Source organism: Amblyomma mixtum, chromosome 5 (assembly GCF_055824585.1).
Source record: "Amblyomma mixtum isolate Tamu chromosome 5, ASM5582458v1, whole genome shotgun sequence".
In the NCBI taxonomy this organism is placed as follows: Eukaryota; Metazoa; Arthropoda; class Arachnida; order Ixodida; family Ixodidae; genus Amblyomma; species Amblyomma mixtum.
Window position 1 is genome coordinate 41,744,513 of NC_143016.1, and position 26,076 is coordinate 41,770,588.

General features: G+C 46.4%; 2 protein-coding genes across 3 annotated transcripts in view; one reads left to right on the forward strand and one right to left on the reverse strand.

The window, feature by feature from the left end:
• LOC149341892 (GPN-loop GTPase 2) lies at positions 1-4,018 on the forward strand. Its single transcript, XM_089544175.1, has 5 exons — positions 1-484; positions 556-718; positions 832-956; positions 2,616-2,714; positions 3,675-4,018. Exons 1-5 carry the CDS (start codon positions 134-136, stop codon positions 3,882-3,884), a joined length of 948 nt encoding a protein of 315 aa, XP_089400301.1. The 5' UTR covers positions 1-133; the 3' UTR covers positions 3,885-4,018.
• The window catches only part of RPA2 (Replication protein A2), a 24,832-nt gene continuing 2,640 nt past the window's right edge, over positions 3,885-26,076 (reverse strand). The window contains exons 3-9 of one of the 2 annotated variants that reach the window (XM_089544177.1): positions 25,249-25,344; positions 24,977-25,090; positions 23,028-23,207; positions 20,770-20,874; positions 15,721-15,815; positions 4,674-4,795; positions 3,885-4,233 (exon numbers count right to left, since the gene is read on the reverse strand). In XM_089544177.1, the coding sequence (XP_089400303.1) occupies positions 4,711-4,795; positions 15,721-15,815; positions 20,770-20,874; positions 23,028-23,207; positions 24,977-25,090; positions 25,249-25,344 (675 nt within the window). In that variant the 3' untranslated portion in view covers positions 3,885-4,233; positions 4,674-4,710. Of the gene's footprint in view, positions 4,796-15,720; positions 15,816-20,769; positions 20,875-23,027; positions 23,208-24,976; positions 25,091-25,248; positions 25,345-26,076 lie in introns of both variants that reach the window. The other variant, XM_089544178.1, reaches the window with a different exon arrangement.

A 26,076-nucleotide genomic window follows, 5' to 3' on the forward strand; every position in this document is an offset into this window, starting at 1 on the left:
TTCATGGCGGCTCGCACGCTTGTTGTTTTCGCCATAGAGAATAGTAAGGTTTTCGCCGATCGCTCCTCGTTTGTGAGCTTCACAAAGCTCATCTCCTGCTCCTGATTCTGCTTTAAGCCGTTTTGGTGTGAATATGGAGGCCGCGAGGAATGCGAGACGCGATCGGACATTCGGTCAAGTGGTGATCGGACCGCCTGGATCGGGTAAGAGCACCTACTGCAAAGCAATGCGAGAGCTGTGCACCGCAATTGGACGCGAAGTGGCTGTCGTGAACTTGGATCCGGCAAACGACCTGCTGCCGTACGAGGCAGCCGTGAACATCAGTGACCTTATTGAACTTCGTGACGTGATGGACTCGCTCAAATTGGGACCCAACGGCGGCCTTGTTTACTGCATGGAGTACCTGGAGACCAACCTAGCATGGCTTTGCGGGCAGCTGGCGAAAGTGCGCGGCTGCTACCTCTTTATTGACTGTCCTGGCCAGGTATGCGGCGTGCAGTTCTGCGTTGACAGCTTTATGCGATTTCAGTGCATAACCTTGGTGACGACGTGCAGGTGGAACTCTACACGCACCACTCAAGCGTACGCAACGTTGTCTCTCAGCTGCAAGCTCTTGGCTACCGCCTTTCGGCCACCCACCTTGTCGATTCTCACTATTGCAGCGACCCGGGAAAGTTCATATCCGTCTTGCTCACGTCGTTATCCACTATGATGCACTGTGAGAGCTGTTCTATTCGTTCTCCTTCCAGCGTTTTTGAATCACTGCAGCACAATGAATAAATAATGTAACAGCCTTTATTAGTGGTTTAACTTAGTCTATGCATAACGCAGTGGAGCTACCACATATCAACGTGCTGTCCAAGGTGGACCTGGTGGAGAAGTATGGGAAGCTTCACTTCGGTTTAGACTTCTATATGGAGGTCATGGACCTCTCTTTCCTCGCCGATGTCCTCTCTGTAAGTAGACTTTTTGCAAACCTGAATGACCACTCGATACTTTTAAAGCAAGGTGCAGCGCGTATTAATATCCCTTATGCACTCATTCAACAGGACGACGTGACCCATAGTTGACTTACTATGCCTTCGAAGGAACCGTTCCTTACTTTTACTTTCAATGAAGTGATTGCAGGGCCTCTGGCAGCCTAATTGGTCGTAGCTAGAGGTTGAACTTCTCAGTATTTATTTTCGGAAAATTCGGCGGACTTTTTTCAGTTTTTAGTTCTGAACCCAGTCTCGGTTTATTTTGGGCGATTATCTATAGATGAATTACTGACTTTTTTGGGTGATATAATGTGGCATCTCAGTACGGTCAAAAGTCACTTACATTTTTATCTTGGCCTTTTTGCCAGCATGAGCCAGGGACAGCGCCAGAATATGTGTAGTGGGGTGTTGCAGAGAATAGTGGTGGGGGGGACAGTATGCATAATGCCTTTGTGGCATTGATCTTCCTAAAGGTTAAAAATAAATTGGATGCACAAAATGCAGCGGCAAGAGCATTTGGGTTTGGTTTATCGGGTTGAATATCCCAAAGCGACTTGGGCTATGACGGGCACATAGTGGAGGGCTCCGGTTAATTTCGACCAGCTTGGGTTCTTTTACTTGCATTGACATTGCACAGTACATAGGCCTCTAGCATTTCGCCTCCATCTAAATGAAACTGCCGCAGTCAGGATTGCACCCGCGTCTTTCCGGTCTGCAGCCATGCGTAACCACTGAGCCACCATGGCGGCCGCAAGAGCTTTTCATACAATTTTTATCAAATCTAACCAGCGAATGGGCTATATACGAGCTGCATTATTGGGAAACCTTGTGCTTGTCAGGATCTCAAAGTGCTCATCAAATTATATGACAAGCACTAAATTTTCTGGGTGGCAGCCGCCACCCCACGCGTCCCCTTGAGCATTTCATTTACAAATAATTAATGCACAAATTGTCGTATTTAGAGCTGTGCTTGTTCGATAAATATGTTATCCCGATTACTGAAAGGAATGGAAGTTAGATGATTGCTAAAGGTGGGTGTCATATTAGCGTTGCAATGTTGCACTAGGTTGACCAAGAGGACAATGGTGCACCACATAGCCCACGTATTGACTTCAGCAATCGAACTGCCGCTTACCATTCATGGTAGCCAAACATGACACTTTTTCACGATATTTATGCATGGTTTCGCGTCGGTGTCCTTATATGCAGTGGAGTAACCTACTTAATGAAGTAACTTGCTTAAGGAGGTAATCAAAGTGAACGGCACTACACTAGCTTACAACATTTAGTGAGGAGGTGTGTGGAGCCTCTTAGTATGCAGAGGCATGCAAATTAGTGAAGCAGTGCCCCAAATTCCACGATTCCATTGCTTAATCCAAAGGTACAACCATGCACCTGTTTGGCGTACATGATTAATCCTCCTTTGATTAGGCAATACCTACTTAAAAGCAAGCTAGCTGTGGGCTCCATGCCATGGGTAAACCTTTTTTGGTTAATATCGAATTTTGGAAATGGAATTAGGCCTACCTTTTTTGGTTTGAACCAAAAAATATAACCCCTAGTCATAACTTGCCACATTGGCATCGTTTGTGTGCCTGCACAGAGCGTGTGTACATGACCTGTGCGAACATGCAGGAGGATCCATTTCTTAAGAAGTACAAGAAGCTCAACGAAGCCCTGGCTGGAGTCATTGAAGATTACAGCCTTGTATCCTTTCTGCCGCTCAATGTACAGGTTAGCAATTTACCAGCTTGAAATACAGTAGCACTGTCCTCAGCATTGCAGCGTAGGTTGCCATTGAAATGCAGTAAAGCTTCAGGAAATGTCCCATTGAACTGGAAGAGTCCAGTGCCCAAGCAGTGCTTTGGTTTGGCCTAGTTGGTTCATGGCTCGAGTTGATCCTAAGGACGAGGCAAAAGAGACAGGAACAAGGAAGGCACAAGAAAATGACGGGAGACACCAACATACAACTGAGGTTTAATCGCCCAAACCATCCCATTTTTATGATGCAACCGAGCCATATCACAGACGCCTTTCACAAAAACATAAAAACTGCCTACAGCTATCGGCCTTCAGATTCTTGGCACGACAGCTGACGGGCAAAAAAACCATTCAGCTCAAGAGAGCACACCACTCGAAACAGAAAAAAAATTATTGGACCGAGCCATTAGCCAAATGCACCAAAACAAAGTAATCTAGGGACTCAGTACATTAATTTGCTTTTTTTTGTCTCGAGTAGTGCTTTCTTATGAATTTTTTTTTAAATTTTCTTTTGCTCTACAGCAGGTACGCCAAGAATTTGTAAGCTGATAGTTGTTACCGCTTTTTGTTTTTGTGATGGGCTTCTGTGATATGGCTCGGTTGCATCATAAAATGGGATGGTCTGGGTGAGTAAACCTCAGTTGCAAGCTGGTGCCTTCCTTGTCCCAGTCTCTTTTGCACAGTCTGTAGAATCAACTCTAAACAGTGCCCAGCTTTTGTTAGCTTATTTTAGGCTTTCAGGGTTTGAAATTATTATTTTTGTTTGGCTGCTCCATCTATTTGAAGTGCAGATTTGTGCTCAACCCCAAAATCTCTCTTGCAAATTCTGACACCTTCACATAGTCAATATTGCTCATGAACGTAACCTTCGAGGTCAGCCAGGTATTGCTCCAATTCATCCAGTGGAATCTGGTGTTTTCTATTGCCCCACAGGAGAAGGAGTCCATGTGGAGTGTGCTAAAGGCTTGTGATAGGAGCAATGGCTACATCTTCAGCCAGTCTGAAGAGCAGCACATGATGAACCTCGCCATGGGTTCAGACATCCAGTCTCAAGACACCATTGCCCGACTGCGTGAACGGTTAGAGACATCGGGAACTACACGTATAGTTGAAGATGAAGAAGAAATGGATGAAGTAGACTGATGAGTGCTTTCAAAAGTTTATTGTACAGAAAACAGATATTTAAAGCATTACAAAAAAAAAAGCAGCTTGCATTTCTCTTTTAACCATAAATGCAAAGGTAAAGTGATGCACAATAATAAAAAAAGTTCATGATACTGGTGAGTAATATTACTATCCCTGTGACCAGCACGCAGTAACTGACTCACAGTTCATTGAGTCACACTGGTTCCACTGTGGATGACAGACTGATGCAGCGGCCAGCCATACTGCCACTCTTCAATGTGTAGTCAAGATAACCAGATCTTAAATCTGTTTAGCCACGTAATCAGTTAAAGGGGCAGCGAAGCAAAAGCTTGTCCCTGGAAAGTTACTGGAAAAAAAAAAAACAAAAAAACTGCTGCTTTTGAAAAAGCAGGGAAAAGAGGTATTAATGCCACAGCCACAGAACCTGTAAACAAGCTCAGTAACAAGTCAGGCCATCAACACGAAAGTAATAATGGCACAGTTACTGTCTACACACTGTTTATTTAAATTTTCTTACATGATATTACTCTTATATTGCTCTCATGATGTGAAACCAGGCACAGCATATCATACTGATCTAAGGGAAGGGAAGCACAGATGGCACGCCTTTACACCAATAGTTTCTAAGAAAAAGAAAAGATGAGTTGCAAGCGCAATGCTTTTCTCTTCCTTCTGCCCAATGCTTGCTTGTGTGCATTTAATGCAGCCTGATTGCAAGATTCACAACAACACAACTTTGTTTGGCTAAATGATGAGCAGGAGTGATGAAGATAGGAAAGTACATACAGCAACAAAAAAGCAGTATAAGTAGCAGTAGTTGTTCCTATGCAGAGTCAGTGGCCTTGTAATGTTCATCATCCATGGTTGTGAAGATATGGCCTTCATTGGCGAGAAACTCTACTACTTCCCTGCAAAGTGGGAAAAAAAAGTGATGGTCGAGTTGCATAGTTCAGCCAAATGGAAATTAAGTGCGCCAGTATTTCAGTTTCACTTCAGTTCCGGTGTTCGCATCTATTGTTCATGGATGGAAGTTGTTCGGACAGTGACAATGAGTTAATGCTCATATATGCAGACTTGATCATTCTCCACTTGGCATTCATAGATCCCTCATACCACACCATTGAGTGGTGTGCCACTCCCGAGCAACCAGTCTCAACCAATCATGAATTCAATTGCTACTTGCCGTGGTGGGCAGTGGCAAGTGGGCAACTTGCCAGGTGTATATAGCTGCGCAGCCTGCCACAAACACAACAGCTAAGTGTGGAGAATGGCCACTACAAGTGGAAGTGCACTAAACAAAACACTAACATCTAGACATAGGACTTCTAAAAAGACAAAAACATCCAAGCCTTTGTATGGCTGCGTTCCTTGTTTGCAAAGAAAAAGGCCGGGCCTCCTTTTAAGGCGAAAGCCTTTAATGCCTCATACTGTCGTTAGCAGACGCGTCGGCAGCCGTGTCAACAGACGTGTCGGCAGCCGCATCGGCAGATTCGTTCGCCTTTTGGCGTCACTGCTTAAAAGGCTCAAAGTTCCAGCATGAATAAAGGCGCATCTAGTGAATGCATGGGCTTCATAAATAAAATAAAAGGAGTAAAGTCAAGAAAATGAAAATAAAAAATAAACAAAAATAAAAACAAATATAAGATGTGAAAAAAAAAATAAAAAACAATAAAATTAAGAAAAGGAGCAAAAAAATATGAAAAATAAAAAGTAAATAAAAACAAACAGTGGCCAGGAAACGCTTTCGCCTTGCAGCACTTCAGAGAGCCAAAGTGCCCCCTGAATTTTTATGGCTTGTACTATGAACAATGTGCTGAAAGATTTCTCCCATTGTAGGTGTAATAAAGTGTAAACTGAACAAAACGAACTCAGAGACTACTAATTATTGGGTATATCGAACTCTCCATAAATATTTTTAACAAACACATGCAATTTCTACTTTATATATCAAACATGACTGGCCATGAGACAGAAGTATCAAACCTTCCAGCCTGTTCAGATGGCAGGTGACAAGGCGGCAAGCGTTTGCACTTTTGTCTCACACAGGTGTTCTCATCACGCCTTCAATAGGAAGGCACAGCGGCATGGATAGTTGTAAACTTGCAGTAACCATCCTGTGTAGGCATGTGCAAATAGTGGTTTTTTGGTTCGAAGCGAATTGATAACAAATGGTAATTTTCTTTGAATAATTTTGAATACTTGTGGCACATAAAAAAGGGTTGAATGGCACAATAAGTATTTTCAAAATCGTGTATTTTTTCTAATAGGCAAGGTCACTACATGAAAAAAACAAAATGCATTTAAGCTTTGTCACACACATGGAAGCTCTGTCGACGTCCTGCAAAAATGGCTATCGGAAATTGGGGAAGCTGACGTACATGCGGAGCCAATGTAATTGTGGGATGTGAGACCTATCTATGAGATTGCAGTAGTGACATTGCGCAGCTATTACTTTCAAGCGGTGGCTCTATGGATGTCTGCTAGGTGTACGGTGATGGTGATGTTGTAGCATAACCTTTTGTATCGAGCAGTCACAAAACTTCGTCCTAGCCAAATTATTGAGGGAAAAAAAAAGAAAAGGAAATGAAACGCTCACAATAAAAAAAAAAACCAAAGTCACACCACAGGTGCACCACGTTCGCCACTATCACTGTTGCATCATCCACTGAGAAATACTTGCATCATATATATGCATCATCTACCACTACAGTTGCAGCCGGACCCTTGTGATGGAAGCGCAGCTTTGGATGTACAGGGTTGTCCAAAAGTTCCCAGGCCACAGGGTCCGCTTTAGAGCGCTATAGTTGGGCAGCTACGACACCCCTGGAGCCAAAAATCTCTGTGGAGGATAGTAGAAGTACTATTCTCACCTCTGAGAACCTTGATGTCTTTGATGCTATCGTAAGTGGCAGTATACGCAGCTTGAAATCAGACCCTGTGGCCTTGGAACTTTTGACGGACCCCATACCGTACCCGCCTTCATCGTCGACCACCAAAGCAGTTGGAAAGGTGGCGCCATCTGAGTGCGTGAGGACAACCCATTGCAATGAAGCACTAAGTGCTCTGGGAGCTCCTCCAGCTTTCCACAGGCCTTGCAGATAGTGGCTTGCACGTCGGCACATGCCTAGAACAGCAGAGCGCTACCCATTCTGTTGCCATACAGCAGTTCCAGAACAATTTCCAGTTTGTGCGCGCAGTACATTTGAATTTCGCACAGAGGTGGCTATTGGCGGTCAGTTTTATTTCATATTACATTTTAGTAGGGTAATTACCTGATAGTCAAAATTGATTGGAAATCCTAATCATTTGCGGCGACAGTGAACCACAACAGCAAGCTTTCGCGGAAATGGTGACGGTAGCACCGTCACATGCCCTCTGGACGAACGTGCGCTTTACCGTGCAGGGAGGCTGCAGGTTGCGTGCAAACGATGTTTTCTGTGCCCAATTCTGATAGAGTAGTCGAGAAAGCACTTTCAAACTAACCACGCAGCCGCTTTCTCCCCCTAGCCTTTCACCGCTGCCTCTATAGTAGAGCGCTCGTTCCTCCGGTGGGCGCAGATGGCGCTACTGGTATCACTGCTGTGAACGCTTGCTGTTTTGGTTCGCCGTCATCGTAGGTGATGGATATTTTCAATTAATCCTAACCAAATTAGGCCAGTACCCCACCCAAATCTTAAAACAAAATTGACCACCAAATGCAACCTCTGAGCAAAATTTGAGCCTGAACAATGTGCATTTAGGCCGAAAGAATTTCTTTTAGAATTTCTTTGATTGATGCAACAGTCGGTATGTCTGTGAGAATTGCAAATTAATGAAGCCACTTTTCATTTGACAGCTCAGCAAGTTACTTATTTTATCCTTCATGAAGCTGTCGATTTCCTCTCACAGGTAAAAAAAATCTCTTAGCACTTTTCCACCGCTCAACCAGCATACGTCCCTGAGGTATAGGATCTTCTTATGATTGCATTCTTCCTCTTGTAATGGAGAGGTGAAATGACTATGGTTGTGCACTCTGAATGAATGAAGTTCACTGTGCCGAACACAATGTTCACAGCAGATTTCACATCCCCTTCAGGCGCTGTGTCCACATATGTGGACGTGACCAAAGCTTGCTCATATTTTCGCGTACAAGGTGAATTTCCACCTTTGAATTCAGTGTTTTAACCATTTTGACCCTCCCTGTCAAGTCTGTGACACCATCTCTTGCAGCTACAGTGAAATGTGCTAGCAAAAAATAAAAGATAGGCACTGCGACATTTTTTGACAGGACGAGTGAATAGTTTTTATTTTTGCATGCTGTCTTTTCAAACGATGGTGAATGATGCAATTTACCGTTCGGAATGTGTCAGTAGGTTAATGTAGAAATGGCACACCAATTTTCATCATCATAAACGAAGAAACAGTACAGCAGTGGACGCTCGGAGCGGCGCGTCCACAAACATGGCCATGTCGAAAATATCCACATGGCGTTTTCTGCCCATTATGCGTCGTTCTTTTTTAGGCAAGTGCGGTGCAAAATGGGCTTATTGCTTATGGGTGTTGAAAACTATGCTTCTAAAAGGAGAACGTTGTACAACTCCAGCGCTGAAGCACTGTTCATGAAAATAGCCGATGAAGAAGCACGGCTGACCGAGCAATGATGACCCACAAGTGGTCGCTAAGAATCGCCACTGCACTGCGCCACAGCCCACAAACACAGCGGGCTATGATCAATGCTGAAAGTCAAGGGGGGTCTCAAAGGGTCTTAGTCCCCCTACCAATATTGAAAAGGGATCTGAGAACCCCATGCTAGAATGCAGACTGCACAAATCCGAAGCAAGAAACCACTTTTCAGTTGTGGTCTCAACATTTCTTCTCTACCATTTTGAAAATTTCGCTGTGGTTTTTAGTATAAATCATTAACATTTTGTATAAAACCCGAATTGGAGAAAAATACAGAGTGGAAGCACTGCACAATGGGAATGAAAAAGGGGAACCCGTACCCTCACACCACAAGTCAGTTCAGAGCTGGCCGCTCAGCTCCAAGGCTACTATACAACAATCAGCACACTGGTGGAGCGTGGGGATAGTTTGTTTCAGGTCTCTGACATAAACTGAGCAAACAATAACCTTTAAAAATGATTTCGCCTCTTTGTAAAGCTGCTTTCTCTCTCCCTCTCCACCTGTGCTCAGATGACTTCGAGCCCCTTTGATGGAGCCATACTTTAACATGCCTATGATGGAAGCAATCATTGGCCCCAACTTCTGAGCCCGTTGATTGCACAACGATGCTGGTGTGAAGGCTGCACATCTAAAAGCCGTGTTCGATGCTGGAAGTGTCAAATTTTCTCTGCCTGTCGTTTATCTGTTTTATAGGTCATGAACTAAATTTTCTGATGTGCACATTCTCACAGCTAAACATTTATTTTCATGTCTAATGATCAGAAAAGGCAAGCAAATGTTGCAGTGTTTACGTTCACGTAGCAGTTTTGAGGCACTATTTCCACATATGGATGCGAATAAAATATACTCGAATATGAATATTTTTGCATAATTTTTGCACATCACTTCTATTTGGCCTACTGATTTTGATTTATGCAAACAAAGATTTTTTTCCTTTCAGCAGGTTTAATTGGCGCCTGAAAGGAATATTCAATGTCTTGATACACAGTGCCTCTTAGTGCAAGATGCAGTGCAATGCCAAAACTGTTCAGTGACTCGGAGCCCTTCAAGCTTCGTCCTACAGGACCACTCCTGCTTCCGACTATGGATGGGCCACCGTCGGCACAAACCATCCGCTCCTACTGCAAGCCGCTGCGTTCAACAGCTTCAAGTACCAAAATGATGTCTGCTCCTGTAGGGGTGCCTTTCAACAGCACAACGCGAGACTTTGAGGTTGAGACTTTTGTATACGCCCCTAATGAAGGTGGCACACTGGCCGTTATCTGTAATGTCAATGCTTTTGTCAATGGCAGGAGAAAAGGCTTCGAAATCCAGACGTAGACTCATTAAGGCACTTTCAATGTCGTTGCCTATATTGTAACTCTTTTTGTAGTCATATTAATGAAAAGCTTATCTTTTCGAATTCCTTTCACGTTGAGACAGATAGCGCCTGCAGCTTCAAGCAAGCAGTCTTTTCACAAATAACCCATCGGTGAAAGGTTTTGCAGTTAGATGCGAAATAATGAAGCTTGCTCTCATCATTTCTTTCGCTGCTTTGGCATGCTTTTAGAAAAATTACTGCCATTTTTCGAATGGCGCCTTCAGCTGATCCACTTTGTTGTCAAACATATCTGATGTCAATACACTATGACAGGACATGAAGTCGCACTGCATGTTGCACTGCCGCCACACAGATGCAGTCTGACGCCAGATTAAGCACGTCCTGTCCCGCAACTCAGTGAAGAAATACGACTGTTCCCATCGAGTTTGAAATCACCGCTTTTTATCCTCAACTTTTTGCTTCGTTGAAGCCTTTGACAGCGCCATTCCAACACCAATTTTCACTGCAAAAAAAATTGGCGAGGGCTTAGCTTTGGTTAAGCTAGGTAGGTTGCGAAAGAAGGTGTTTTATACTGCATATGCAGCGCCTCTAGTGGGAACAGTGCGGCGTGCCGTGCCAAGCGGCCGCCGTTACTCGACGAGCCGAGTTTGTAGCCCGTCTCTCGCTCCTGGTATGACGTCACGCCATAACGTCACTAGCGCCTCTAGCGGGAAGAGCGCGGCGCGCCGTGCCAAGCGGCCGCTGTTACCCGACGAGCCGAGTTGGTAGCCTGTCTCTCGCTCCAGGTATGACGTCCCGCTATAACGTCACTAGCGCCTCTAGCAGGAAGAGCGCGGCGCGCCGTGCCAAGCGGCCGCTGTTACCCAACGAGCCGAGTTGGTAGCCTGTCTCTCGCTCCTGGTATGACGTCACGCTATAACGTCACCAACGCCTCTAGCGGGAGGAGCGGGGCGAACCGTGCCAAGCGGCCGCCGTTACCCGACGAGCCGAGTTGGTAGCCTGTCTCTCGCTCCTGGTATGACGTCACGCCATAACGTCACTAGCGCCTCTAGCGGGAGGAGCGCGGCGCGCCGTGCCAAGCGGCCGCTGTTACCCGACGAGCCGAGTTGGTAGCCTGTCTCTCGCTCCTGGCATGACGTCACGCCATAACGTCACTAACGCCTCTAGCGGGAGGAGCGCGGTGCGCCGTGCCAAGCGGCATTACCCGACGAGCCGAGTTGGTAGCCTGTCCCTCGCTCCTGGTATCACGTCACGCTGTGACGTCACTAGGCATGGTATGATGTCAGGGGTCATTCTAAAGGTCAAACGTCAAAAGGCCAAACACTGTCCGGGATGAGTCCCTGCGACCTGTAGGCCGCAAGCATGTTGTGACGTGGTTGGGAGCAGGCGGTACAGCAGAGGAGCAAGTGCTCCAGTGTTTCAGCTGCACCACAATCACCACACACGTTGCTTGTAGCTAGTCCGTGGCGCACCCGTCTGTCCCCGGGCCACACGCATCCTACGCGCGCATAGAGGATCATTGCTCATTGCTTGCTGCAGCCGTATCCGGGAGCGGCCACTGATGCTTTCGCAATAAAAGCCTATGAGCTTACTGTCACAAGGGGTGTAGAAAATACTGAAACAGATGTGGCAGAAATGAAACACAAGTTGGAGCAGGCTATCGCTGATAGGCGTTCAGTACGGTGATGCGCCTAATACCCGACGCTCCTTGAGGATACGAATTTCGGTATGATACGAACTCTTAAACTGCCCTAGACAGAGTGCATTGTGTGCAATGGGTATAAATTCGGATGTTACAAACAACCCCTCACCCCACTGTGGATGACACGAAAACACGAGCCGCAACTGCACCCTCGAGCACCCGTACATCGCCGACGCTGCGATCACCAGTTGCATGGTGCGCACCGCGAGCAGTAAGCGGCGGCGTGCGACGAGCACAGCGTCGATGTCACAAGTCAGCGGTGGCACATGGCCGTAAGTAAGCCTCATCAGCCAGAAACGAATCTGTGTAAATTCTGCATACAAACATTTTCTATGATCCCATGAGATTTGTACGATCGAGAATCTACTGTATAGCCTCCCAAATAATGTCACATAAAATGAGAAACAAGGAAAACCCTTTCCAAAAAAGCGGCTGCAGTATTCAGTATGTAGATTTGAACATCTTGAAGCGGCAAGTGGACTGTGAGGCGTGCAACAAGTACTTCCGGCTAAAGCCTGTTTCACATGCAAGTGAAAACACAACACTAATGAATCCTGCTGTTGCCGCACAAAAACCTGTTAGGAGTTGTCGTGGTGAAGCTCCAAATTTTCGCTGCAATGCTTCGCTCAATCGCTCAGTCGATTGCATGTGAACCAGCCTTAAGAAGGCCACCGCTCGATCCAAACTGTATGCCTCTGCTGCGTAAAATCCGTGCGCGCCTAGAGCGTCTAGCACAGCACGGTTGCACCATTCGTGCACAGTGGGTGCCCGGCCACTGTGGAATTGCAGGCAGCGAGCAAGCCGACGAACTCGCGACCGCCGCACACCAGCTACCTCCCTCTTTCACTGGAGGACGTGCGAGCGGTCGTCTACGACCACCTCCGACAGCAGCACCACGACCCGCGTGTATCATGAGAGGAGTGCATCGACAGCATCAGTGGCCGCTCCCGGATACGGCTGCAGCAAGCAATGAGCAATGATCCTCTATGCGCGTGTAGGATGCGTGTGGCCCGGGGACAGACGGGCGCGCCACGGACTAGCTACAAGCGACGTGTGTGGTGATTGTGGTGCAGCTGAAACAATGGAGCACTTGCTCCTCTGCTGTACCGCCTGCTCCCAACCACGTTACAACATGCTTACGGCCTACGGGTCGCAGGGACTCAACCCGAGCAGTGAACCGGTGCTCCTGTGGCCGCAGGGCAGTGCACACACCCGTGAGCAAACTCTGGTGAACCTGTGTGTATACTTCAAACAGACGGACTTGGCGTCCCGTCTGCTACATGCCATGTAGTTACCGGCAGTGACAGAACGCCCCGCATGTGCTACCTTCGGACGCTTTTACAGCTGGGCGCCCCCACACCAGCTTATTTGTACAGTGAGCCACGAGCGTGTGTTTTGCGTCTTGTTTTTTTCTTCTCTCTCGGCACAGGACACGGCACGCGTGCGGCATGTAAATATTTAGCTTGAGCGGCCGGCGTGCAATGACCAAGCGAGTGTGCACGTCCGGTGACCAAGTGAGTGTGCACGTGCGTCGATGCTCCCTCACGAACAATGGCCCCATGTGATGCTCTGACTGGCGCAGGGCAACCCATCTGTGCTGGCGTGAAAGTCCTCGCATGGGCCGCGATCGGCCGCTCCCCCTATATTGCCGCCCTACCCCTCTGCTTTCTTCTATTGCTCCCCTCTTTCTTTTCCTCTCCCTGTCCTTTTATTCCCGCTAGCCGCAGCTCAGGTGCTTCAGGTTTCGATGGCAGATGCCGCAGCTAGCAACATCTGTTCCTTCCTTTTGGGATGAGGCATACCCTGCTGCTTAGCCAGTCCATGGGAATAAGGTTGCCAGCAATTATGTCGGTAAAGAGAAGCCAGCTGCTCCCGTGCCTCTCCAAGGCCTGGGGGAATGCTGACCAAGCCCTATGCAGAGCTGATTCCCAAACGATGGTACGTTTTAGCACCATTTGGGTCACCCACTAAGCCAAGCAGGAGGTTAGTGTGTTGTCATATGCTGTTGGACATGCCTCCGTTGAGGCATCAGATTCTTCCAGCCTATTAGGGTGCCCATATATCTCTTGTAGATGGCCCATGAGGTGCTTTGCTATACCCGTGTTTGTGTCCCATAGTACCCGCGATGGCGGCTTCTGGTCTAAGGTTGTCACTCAGGACGAGAATTTGCATGGACTGTTGTGTCCCGCCCTTGTAAGCTCCTGTAGTCAGTGATTGCATTTTGCCATTTTTGCCTGTACAAGGAGCTGCAACTCTCTCTTGCGAAGGACGCAGTCCTTCCAGGCCAGGCGGCAATCTTTGGTGGGAAGATATTTAACCACTCTGCAGTGCAGTCTGTTTTCTTTGCGCTGCCCCTTGAAGGCAGTTTTCACCTCATCATCCCACCACTTCTTGCGACGCTTTCCTCAGGAGTTTTTTCACACTTCGTGACGGTGCAGTGTGCACCACAACCCTTCCATGTACGCTGTGTACGAGGTGGCCTTCAAGCGTTCCGTGCTGTTTTCAAAGGCTTGGGCAACAGCTTCATATGCGGCCACCGGGAAGTACCACGACACCCGACAACAGTTCTCTGTAGCTGGTGCACATCACTTACAGGCTGCGAGTGACAGGCGGACACAACTATTGTCACTTCTGACACTGCAGCAGCCGTCCTCATCGATGTGCACATTAACAATGTGGGCCGACAGTCGGGGCAACACAAACGCATAGTCAGTGGCCGACTTGCTATTCCAGGCACACCATGTGAACCCTTGCAGTCAGTCAACTTTGCGATTCATAGGCTGTGACCGTGGGCCCAGTTGAGCAAGATGTCACCACTGTGGTCTTGGTAGCCATCCAAACGACTAAATGTGTGCACTGAAATCACCCAACAGCACCACCTCTTTGTCTGGCACCCATTTTTGTATGTCTTCAGACAAGCACTGCAATGCCCGGTCATTCCCTTCCTGTTGTCCGCTCGTAACTGCAAGGTACACCACACCAACAATCATGGCGGTGCCCAGTATGCTGCCGACAACCCACAACTCACATCAAGTGCCTGTCAATCTTTGGAGTCATTTTCCCCGCTTGCGGTGCTGCGCGGGGAAGGCAATCTAACTAGTGCTCTTTTTTTTTTTTGGCCTCAGGAATTGCTGCAGGCACCCTAGAAATGTCATTAAAGGCCCGTTCACACTTGCCCAAAAAACCGGCGAGCAAAGCGGATTCGGCCGCTTTTGACGCCGAGCGACGCGGAAAGCGGCGCGGCGAGGGCGATCGGGCTGGACCCATTTCCGCCGCACGGCGACAAACATGGCGGCGCACTTCGAAGCCGGACCCCCCGCTTCGGACTGAATTCTCGTTGTTACTGCCTTTTTCAGTGCGTTCACTGGCCAGAAATGCGGCACAGGTCTTTCGCTTCCTCTCACCTCGCCTCCAAGAAAACGTATAAGTGATAAATTTGCTTCCTTTTTTTATTCACAGAGACGATTCCGCCGCTTTTAGGCTTAACAGCAGAGTCGGTTTGTTGACAGCAATGGTTCCGTCCCTCACCACCAGATGGCGCCACTACACGCTGAGTTTAGTTTTGAGTCTGTGCTAGCATACGCTAAACAAAAAGTGAGAATGTGCCTGCGTTTAACGTACGTAAGCATGCATACGCCTATGGTACGTAGACAGCGTAAATTTATGCTCTTTTCTCACTATATCTGTGTATGCCGCTAGCAGCGATGCGCTGTGGAAAAGCGAGAAACAGCAGCGGCGCGGCGGATCCGCCTCGCTCGCGCGTGAACAAGTGAGAACAGGTCCTTGTTTTTGCGGGGAGCGAATCCGCTTCGCTCGCCGGATTTTTGGGCAAGTGTGAACGGGCCTTAAACCTGGGAAAAGGTCCCTCTGTTTCTCCGGTAAGGGTCGCCTCTTGCCGCCTCTTCAATGACTAAATTGCACTGCTCTTAAATATGTTTCAGAGAAAATTTTATACTGTGAATTTCAGCTATATCAAACTACTTATGAATTTATAACGAGCGTTGACTGTGCATGCCACAGTTTTCACCACTTCATGTGGGTGACCATCTCTTAAAACATTTCTGGCAGAAAGGATTAACTTTTTCATACCTACATTGTAAATATTTACTAATGTCTAATTTCGTTTTGGGAGAAAAAAAAAAACCCACCTTATTGATGTCTGATTGAGCGACTTCAACTTGGAGCAAATTTCATCGAAGCTGATCCCAAAGTTTGTGGTGCATTCACGGATTGCTTCATACACCTGCAAGATAAAAAACTAATGTTATGCACATTGCCAATGCAGCTGGCATCAAATGCCTCAAACTGCACACTGTGTCCAAAGCAGGCTTGCAGAAACAAAGCATGCTGCCCTAACTCCGCAAGGTTGTGACAAAAAATTTGGCTCAAACTGACAACTGTGGTTCTGTTCAGTCAAGAAATGAATGACGAGCAACCTCTGCTCCTCTCTTTCTCTCCTGCTCAAGGCCAGAAGTAGAAATACCAAATGTCTGGATGCACATTTTTTCTTTGAAGTGATAGAAGAGCCGCGAGCTGGATGTCACTTACGGTAGCTGAACAGTTCATAACTGAATTTTTTTTCTCGTGTCGTTTCAGTTCTGGTTTCGGTCTTGAAAGCTGAATGGCAGCTGTGACATACAAAATGTGTTCAGGTCAAATGAGGTTGCAATGAAGTGAAGTAGCAGTCACTGACCATAGTCGAAAAAAAAAAAAAAAGAAAGAAAGACGTTTCGACTATGGTCAGTGACTGCTACTTCACTTCATTGCATCACCATGCCTGACCAGACGGATTTCCGTCGAACTCTTGACTACGTCAAATGAGGTGTGCAAAACCTGCGATATCACCGCTGCTTATTAACTTTTTGTCATTCCAACTCTTGAGCAGGCTTGCATAAGAGTTGATGTGTAAAATGATGAAAGCAGTGACCAAGTGACCACACTGCAGTTTTTGTACACCTCGCGTGGCCAGAGTGTATGTTGCACATCACAGCTGTCGCTTGGCTGTTGAAACCAAAACCGAAACACACAAGAGAAAAACAGTTCACTTAATGTATAAGTTATTTACTGCTTGTTAGTGCAATCTAGGTGGCTGTCTCTGTTTTCTGATGTGCCACGCATCATTCTAAAGAGAGAAAACAACTAAAATTTGGCGCGTCTACTCCTTTAAGTCTCTCAGCCCGAAGCCACTCCCAAAGAAAAGAAAGTTCAGGCTATCATTGCCATATACTACCTGCACTTGTGAACCTTGAACAGTTTTGCCTTCACTGACCGAAATGAGCCGCCAATGCAGTTAAGGTAAGGAGTTCTGATATGTACCGTCTTTGCCAAAAGTTGTAAGGCAATGAGGTTTGCTCTCAGCCATATAATGGGGCCCTTACAGCACCCCTAGATGCCCTGCAAGGTGAGGACAAGCGTTCTCCTTACCTTACACAGATTTAGAGCGTAAGGGATGCCACAAGTGCCCTGCTGCACGGCTATGAAACAAACCCCATTGGCTAGTTACTTTTGGCAAAGATAGTACAGCTCCCGTCAAAAATACACAGCCCACCGCGCATAGACGCGAAGCGGCTGCAGGGCCGAGTGGTGGCGTCTCTGTCTCCCAAGCGTGCTTAGTGCCAGGGTATAGAGGGTGAAGGAGACAGAGTCACGCTGGCTGCGCTGTAGTAAGTGCGGCATTCTTGGTATTACTTCTTTCCCGGTGCCTGAGCGGAGGCGCCTGCATTGATGCAAAAGGCAGAGTCACTTTCCGAAGCTGCTTCGAAGCAGGGGTTCGCGGCACGAGCAGCAAAGCTCTCGGGGGCGCTCGAAGATGAGCCATGTCAAGTTCTTCACATTAGCGCGTACATTGTGTTAAGAAACTGCAGAGGCTGAACAGATTCTGCGCGTGCTTCGCCAGTAAAAAAACATGAACAAGAAAAGGCCTCAAGCCCGCATAGCGCCTGACAACGAGCCATATGTTGTGCTCAATTTCTTTGAGGCTCCTTTCATGAGTTTTTTGCTAGTCCTTAGCAGGCATTTCTATCCTTAGCTTCAAGCAGCAACTCTAGGCAACTTCCTCCGCTGCCACCTAGGCCGCCCGCGGTGGCTATGTCGCTCGGCTGCTGACTCGAAAGACGGGGGTTCAATCCTGGCCCCGGCGGTCACATTTCAATGGAGGCAAAATTCTAGAGGCCCGTGTGCAGTGTGATGTCAGTGCACGTTAAAGAACCCAGGCGGTCGAAATTATCCGGAGCCCTCCGCTGCGGCGTCCCTCATAGCCTGAGTCGCTTAGGGACGTTAAACTTCCAGCTGATAGTATGTCACATCAACAACACACATGGTCAAAATTTGCACAGCCTTCCAGGAAGGCAACGGCAGACAAGATGAAGACATTCCCCAAATTTGTAACACCCTCTTATATCGAGCTTCATGAAGCGCTTCAGTAACGCTGAGCGCAGCACCCAGCACATTTATGTTGCCAGCTTGTGCGAGGCAGAATGCATCTGGATTGCACCTGTTTTCAGACGAGCTCTCTGCTACAAAAGAATTCCTAAACAGGAAGATATCTGTCATGCCTGAAATCTTGACCAAATGCTGTTCTGTACGGGCGACAAGAAATTCCCTCTCAACCATACGCTTATGCGGCGAGGATATGTCTCAACCAGGAAGAAAGGGGAAGCTGCTTAAGAGCATACCGAACACGCGTTCTCAAGAAAAAGTAGACGAAAACTCTGCATTGCTCGTAGCGTCATGCAGCATGAGCGGCGGTGCGCGAGTTGCAGTGTGAATGCACCGCTCGCTTCTTGCAGCTCACTGCCGATTCTCACAGAAGGGGGAGGGCAGTAAAGAAAGGAATAAATGCACAAGGTCAAGCGTCCATTTATTCTCATTGTTCCTTTACTCCGGTTGCTGTTCGCCGGCATCCACATTGTCATTCCCAGGCTGGATCCAAACATTCCCTTTCTATACGAAAGCGAAAATTACCGTTTTCCAGTTCATCAAAAAGCTAATTTTAATCATTCGTCTATTTGAGGTGAGGAATATTTATGCCAGCAGTCCCACAAACTCATCCGTATAGGTGCCTCTGCACAAAGACTAGCAGAACTTCCCCTCGAAAGGTTAACTATCTTCACTTAGTGGCCACCGCTCGCAACCATTGAGCCCTGGTGGTGTCAAAATCACACATGTCAAAAACATAATGTAGCGCAGCCCTTATGTATTCAATAATACCTGCGGCGCGAATATGAGCTTAGATAGGTGTTTCACAAAACATTTAAAAATTTGAGCAAGAAAGAAGGAATGGTTAGTGATATTGTCACGTTGTAGTGACGGCAATCCAGCGGTCAGGAAGACACCAGAAAGACTTGCAAACGAAGCTCTTTATTTGGGCTGACTAGCGCCCGCAAAAGAACTGAATCACTCCGTGACGGCGTAAGCAACAAGCGTGCTCGTCAATCGTCGAACTACGAATGCCCGCTGCTCGTGGCATCGTTCAATTTAAAGCCGGCAAGGAAACTTCGAGATAACAGGTCGAGATCATCTGGAGTAATCTAGAAACAAGTAGATGTAGCTGTTCATGGATGTGAATAATCGAGATTAGTCCGGTCGCTTCTCGCGTCACGAACAAAAGTGATAACAACCCTTTCCTGCAGCCTTGAGGCGTGAACGAACAAACACTACAATGATACGTGGCAATATATAAGCCTACAAATTTGCCTTTTCACCGCATGGCTACCATGCTGCTGCTTCTTCTTCCTTACAACGCAAAGCTCTATGGAAATGCATGAACAGCAATGCCGATGGCAACAGGGATACCGGAGGAACTATCCATTTGAAATGAATAGCATTTCCGTCCTTTACTGAGGCGCGAGCGGAATATTTGTGTTGTGGTGTCATTTGATGACACCAGTGCTGAAAGGTTAAACAACTCAAGAGAAGCTCAAAGCCATCACGATGGTCCTGAAATTATTCCTTGTAATGCGCAGTAAAGCACAGTAGCATTCGGGATAATTTCAGCTTGACTTAATTTAAGTAAGCCCAGAAGTATTTCTCACAATACCAAAACATCCTAAAACCCACAGCCGGAAAAGTTTATGGGTTAAAAACTCAAGCATTATTTTTTTTTAAACACATAGTCAAATTCTGTATGCTGCCTGCTGCAGCGCAGACTATCCATGAGAGTGTGCCAAGTAATAAATGCGTGTAAAAGGATTGTGTGGTCTAACTTCTGTGCAGGCCTGCTTCCTTTGAAATCGTTTGGGTGGAATTCAGCTTCACTGCAGAAAGGCACAAGTTTTCTCGCCCTGTAGTAATGGCATACGGCCACTGGATGCAGGATATATGAAATTAAGGAGTTTCACGCTTATACATTTCATCGAGCTGTCAGTGGTTATTGTTATTTTTTACAATGCAGCAACATACGCAGCCGAGTAAGTTTCTTAGGGTTGCTGCTTGAAGCTGAGGATGGAAATGAAAGGTTCACAAAAGGACTAGCGACAAGCACATAAAAGGAGCCTGAAAGAAACTGAGCACAGCACATGGCTTGTTGCCAGGCGCTATGCGGGCTTGAGGCCTTTTCTTGTTTGTGTTTTTCACTGGGGAAGGACGCGCAGAATCTGTTCGGCCACTGCAGTTTCTTAACACATTGTCCACGCTAGTGCGAAGAAGTTGCCACGGCTTATCTTCAAGCCTCAAGCCCCCCCCCCCCCCCCGCTTTGGAGCAGCTTCCGAAAGGTGACTCTGCATTTTGCATCGATGCAAGCGCCCCCACTCAGGTGCCGGGAAGGAAGTAATACCAAGAACCAAGAACACCGCACTTACTATAGCGCAGCCAGCGTGACTCTGTCTCCCCCGCCCACCTGCGAGCAAGAGAAGCTTTTCACCCTCACCCTCTATACCCTCGCACCAAGCGCACTTGGGAGAAGGGGACGCCACCACTCGGCTCTGCAGGCGCTCCGCAGCCACGTGCGCTGGGCTGTACATTTTTGACGGGGGCTGTACATGTTATGGTCGACGTGCCACCAAGATGGCAAAGACTTTTCTAATGGCTATACATATTGATGCTGACCCTGCGCAGCTTTTGTAAGCCTCCTTGGGCTTCGTGGCACCTTTATCAAAAAGTATCTTCATTGAAGGAGGCCTGCTAGACAATTTCAACTGCTCTAACAGGTGCAAGCTTAGGCAAGTCAATGCACACTGACAAAAAAAAAGGCACTTGCCAGTTTCTGCTGCTGATTCAAGCCAAGGTTGCTGGCAGCACCCCCAAGGAATGCATTGCTGCTAGTGTCCATTGCCTCATGTTTCACTGATGAGGGAGTAAAGTCCTGTTGAGAAAAAGGCCGTGAATTAAGAACAGGATACAAGAAAGGAAAGAGGCTCCCTGCCCATGATGCAAAGTGGAACCGCAGCTGCATGGGCTGGATGATTTGTGTGTGCTATAGTGGAACCGCAGCTGCATGGGCTGGATGATTTGTGTGTGCTATGCTTTCTCTGACCCGTGTTTTTTTTTCTTTCTTTCAGCTGATCATGCAAAAAACACCTGCAACGTCCAGTAGTCCTTTAATCTGTAAAACACTGCACCTTTTGCAGCACACGGTGATCATAAGTTTAGGCTTGCGGCATGAAATGACATCAAGCTCATAAAAGGTGTGTCACTGCTTCACTCTGAAGTGCCAGGTTACCATAAAAATAGAAAGAAGCATCCATCGCTCTCCACCGTGCTTAAGGGTTCCAAACACACAATGAATTAGCAAATATAAAGTTTGTCTAGTATCAGATTTGGTAACTGCCGGTCATTTCTTAACACAGCATAAGACAATATGATTTGCATACATGCAAGCAACAAACTAGGGCACCACCTCAAAATTACACCGTGCGCATCATTTCTTGTACATTCTAATTTAAGCTTGCACATCATGCCTATTCCACTAACTGTCTAGCAAAATCAAAATTGCTGATTGAGTGAATTGGTGGGACATGATTCAAGATCCTCCATTATCTTAAATGATTCAAATCCTGTCGTTATCTTCATGTTTGTGAACTGCAGCGCCGTGTGTTGCCATTCCGGTGATCTGCCACTTGCGCCAATATTTTTTACTCGCTACTGCACAGATTGCAAGCAGGGAGTGGTAGTGCGCAGTCGAGAACAGATCTGCATGAATAAATTTCCCTGTGCTTCTGCATATGGATTTTGTTCATTCTAGATGATACAAACATTTTACGCGACCCAGTCAGGTTCGTATCATTGAGATTCTGAAAACAGTGCTGCCAATGCCAAGCTACTATTCAGAGCATTTTCTGAAGCATCAAAAAATGCACTTTGCAGCAGTGCAATAGAGCAATTGGAGCAGCTGTGTAATATTTTTGGTGGTCTCTGAAAAGGTCTATGAGACAGCCTTTTTTAAAGCGTAATTAAACTGTAAACAAATCAAATTATGGCTAACATGTTGCTGTTGGCTTCTTTGACCATTGTTTGGAGCTGCTGTGAACAAAAAAGTGAATACAAAAAAAAAATCACTATTTATACCAGTGATTCTCATGTACTCATCCAGTCAATGATACAATGAACCCGTGTAAATACCATGTTGCACTTTATTAGCCTTGCAGACAAAGCCTTGCAGACATGAACAAACAGCTGCAAAACATGTGAAGGCTGGATGGTGCCTTTCGGTAAACCATCACATGCAAGCAAGATCAAAAAGCTAGACTATTTGTTGTTGTTGCAAATAAAGTGCAACATGGTATTTAAACTGGTTCATTGTATCATTGATTGGATGAATTCTTGAGAATCACTGGTATAAATAGTGATTGTTTTGTATTCACTTTTTTGTTCAAAACAGCTCCAAGATGCTGGTACACGGTCCATGACAGCGTCTTGGACCATGTTGCCTAAAATCTGTCAGTGGTGGAGGCAGGGGATAGGCAGTAATATCTAACATGAGGGCAATACAAAAGGACAACCAAAAACAAAACTGCGACTCGTTTCTTCACACTGTTGCAGTTTGATGGACTGCGGCTGTCCGACTGGTCTGCCACAGCCCGATGTGCTCGGTTAATAGGCGATGTGCGCTCCCCTTTGTCGAGACCGCCAACAGCAAAGCAGCTGAACGCAACACTAGATACTTATCAAGCCCCAGTGTGAGAGAGAGGGCTAAGTTTGTCGTCACACGGGGCACTCTGGCTGCAAGCGAGCGGCGCAAGATAACAGCCCCGCAGCCACTCCGCTGCCCTGGGCAGTGCTCCATTTACTTTTCCGGCCAATAGTGCATGACTGATGGTTTTTTTTTTTCCACAAAAAATTAAATTGTAAGAGTAGGAATCATTCTGTTCTTCATTTTTGTATGCACTACTCCCAAGCTATGGTACATTACATCGCCTTCCTTATTCTCTTTGAATATACTAGTGTTCTGAAGTGCATTTGCAAGAAGAGAAGGCAGGAGAACAACAAACCACATGTGAAAAAATCATGCAAGCGTACCACTCGGAGAGCCATGTTGGCATGCACCACTTCAGCAAGATGGAGGGTCAACTCGTTTAGGTCAGTCACGGGGAAGACCTTAAAGGCCTTGAGCTGGCGCTTGCCCTCAGCGGAGCGTACGGGACCCACCACGCGTACGTAGCTGCCCTCGACCAGGTGGCTCATGACACGCATCTGCTCCTGCAGAAAAGGAGGTGAACACAGTACACAACTATTTACAGTACAAAACATTTGTAGGGACCCAAATGGTTACAGTTTACTCAAAATGGACCCTTGTTTTTAAAGTGCCAAGTTTTGCACTCTAGGGCTAAAAATCGTGTGAAACAATTTCAGAAAGGATCCAATCAGTGTTTTAATCTGTAACACAAGTTCTTATCCACCGCAATGCTGAAAGCAACGTGTAAGGATGTTGGCAAAATTTAGGAAAAAAAATAAATGGGGCACCAGCTGCAAGAAACTAACAGTACTATTGCATTGAACGCACATGCTTTCAGCAGTGTTGCATTACTTCTATGCTAATCTGCACAAGTTTGTGCGCTGTTTTAGACAGGCATGCTTAAAAAAGCACTGATCTGTGCCAGCATGATATGAGGGCTGCTCTGCTCCACAAATCCACTCATCAGTGCAAAGGCAGCACTATTTTTTTTAATGATTTTTTTTTTCGCCGCAGGATGTTCTAAAGAGCGCATAACAAAATATAGAGGGTGTCCCAGCTAACTTGGACCAAGATTTGAAAAAAACCTAAGCGTTCTTCAGAACTGAAATTGCGTGAATGTTGTTAGCATTTATATAAAGTTACAGTGCAATTTTTTTGCTCGTCCTACTTGAATAATTAGTTGAGATAAATAAATTAACTTTTTAAATATAGTTTGAAATGTTCAGGCGTCAATAGGAAAGTTGTGGAGCTCCACAAATATTGTCCAACCCAGGCACTTGCCACGAGATAGACTTAGCGTGACCGTTTTTATTCAGGAAAAACGAAAGCCCGCGGAGTTTAAAAAATGCCACATGACAGCGCGCTCCGTGCGCCTGAATGCACCACGACTACAGTGCTCATCCGTGCTTTGTAAAAAACATCACTCGCTTCGTGCCTGCCCAAGACAGAGCTTCGCGTTGTGCTTGGTTCCAAGATAGGCGCCAGTGTGTTCAGGCAGAAATTGAAAAAAAGCGTGGCTCCCGTTTTTCAGCGTAATTCACACGACGTTATCAAGCTTGTAATATGTGTCTTTGCCTTTTGGGGTCTTGCTCCCAAATTCGAACTCATGAGATTGTCACTGTTCCTCCGCATACATTCTGCTAACATGAGAGCACAATTATCGCCACAGAAACGGGAGTCGCGCTTTCTTTCATCTGCCGCCCAAACCCGTTGACGCTTATTTTGGAACCAAGCACAATGCAAAGCTTTGTCTTGGGCAGCACGAAAGGCGCGAAGTGAGTGATGTTTTTTACAAAGCACGGATGAGAGCGTTGTAGTCGCGGCGCATTCGGGCGCATAGAGTTCGCTGTCACGTGGTATTTTTTAAACTCCGCGAGCTTTCCTTTTTCCCGAATAAAAATGACCATGCTAAGTCTATCTTGTAGGAAGTGCCTGAGTTGGACAATATTTGTGGAGCTCCACAACTTTCCTCTTGATGCCTGAACATTTCAAGCCATACTTAAAAAGTGAAAACTAAAGCAGAGGGCTGCTTTTGTGATGGTCGCTCAAAGCCTTCACTGTGCCATGTTGTGATGCAAAACCAATCCATGCAATGTCATTTTTCTGCTTCTGTTTGCATACTGTGAACAGTGACAGGGTGCTCGTCTAGCCAGACATAGGAACTGGAATAGTCAGAAATAAAAATTTACACCAGGCAATTATTAGTAATGGCAAGTGATGCAGTAGATCCCAAAATGTGTGCCTGCCGCCACCTGCAAACAAAGATTGGCATGCACGTGCAATGACGACTTGCCTCCTCTTGAGCGAAAATCAATCCCTCAATGGGGGGCCCTGTCCGGTCATCCAAGGTGAAGTTGACCCGAGTGCTCTGCTGGTCAACACTTATTACAAGGCCCACAAGGGACACCTGCCACAGAGCAAGCAGAAACAAAAATTATGGCAATAGTGCTGCACTACTATTGGGGTTGTGAGCTGGGCAAATACTTTTACACTGAGTGATAAAAATGACAGCTGCAACCGCTACCTTTGGCTACGATACAGGAAATGCTGTTCAGAACCACTTACATACTGCACCTCAAGTGATCCAATAGTCAGTGTGTCCTGGCCCATCATGTGGATCTGAGCTATTGTGCATGGCACCACATTGTCATGACGAGCAGCCTTGAATAAAATGGAAACAAAACATATCTGTTTAAATCAAAAGCAAATGCCACAACCGCAGCAGTAAATAATGACCTGTTCTCTGCAATCAAAGCAAGAAAACCGGCTGCTTGGCAAAATGACAACACAGCAGCCAACCGTGACTACAAATGCTCACTGTAACAAGTGAAAGAAGAGCACTTACTGTGTGCTATACCTTTTATAATTGGCTGAGAGAAATGGAGAAATAAGAGCCATCTGCTAAATGACGTTTACTTGTTTCTCTTGGTGGCTATGCCCTAAAAGTAGCGATGATTACAGAACTGTAGGAACCTCCACAGTTCTAAAAGGTTAGCTGACATGCTATTTGCTAAAGCCAACTTGGGAAAGTGACTTTCATAATAGTGATTGTATGCTCATGTAATGATTCTCATTATATGTGATGAACTATGGTTGTTTTACTGGATAGACCTCTGCAATAGCTAACGCATCGGATGAAGATGCAAACAATATATATAAAAAAAAAACGTGTTCTTAAAATATGGGTGTGCAACAGGGACAGAAATTTTGCATTCTGCGACTGATCACTCTGTGGTCTGCTACAGGTCTGAAAAGGCCATGCCACGGTACTTTTAGCTGCAATGCAGGTTAAATAACTGCTACTTCAGACGAAAATACAGAGGTGTATACTGCTGAGAAAATAATAACTACATGAGCTGCTGCAAGTACACAGACAATTTATCAGAAACATTT

Coding starts and splice junctions, on each gene's coding strand:
- LOC149341892 (XM_089544175.1), top strand. CDS start 134: ATGGAGGCCGCGAGGAATGCGAGACGCGATCGGACATTCGGTCAAGTG. Junction 957..2,615: donor TCCTCGCCGATGTCCTCTCT/GTAAGTAGACTT, acceptor GCGAACATGCAG/GAGGATCCATTTCTTAAGAA. Junction 2,715..3,674: donor TTCTGCCGCTCAATGTACAG/GTTAGCAATTTA, acceptor ATTGCCCCACAG/GAGAAGGAGTCCATGTGGAG.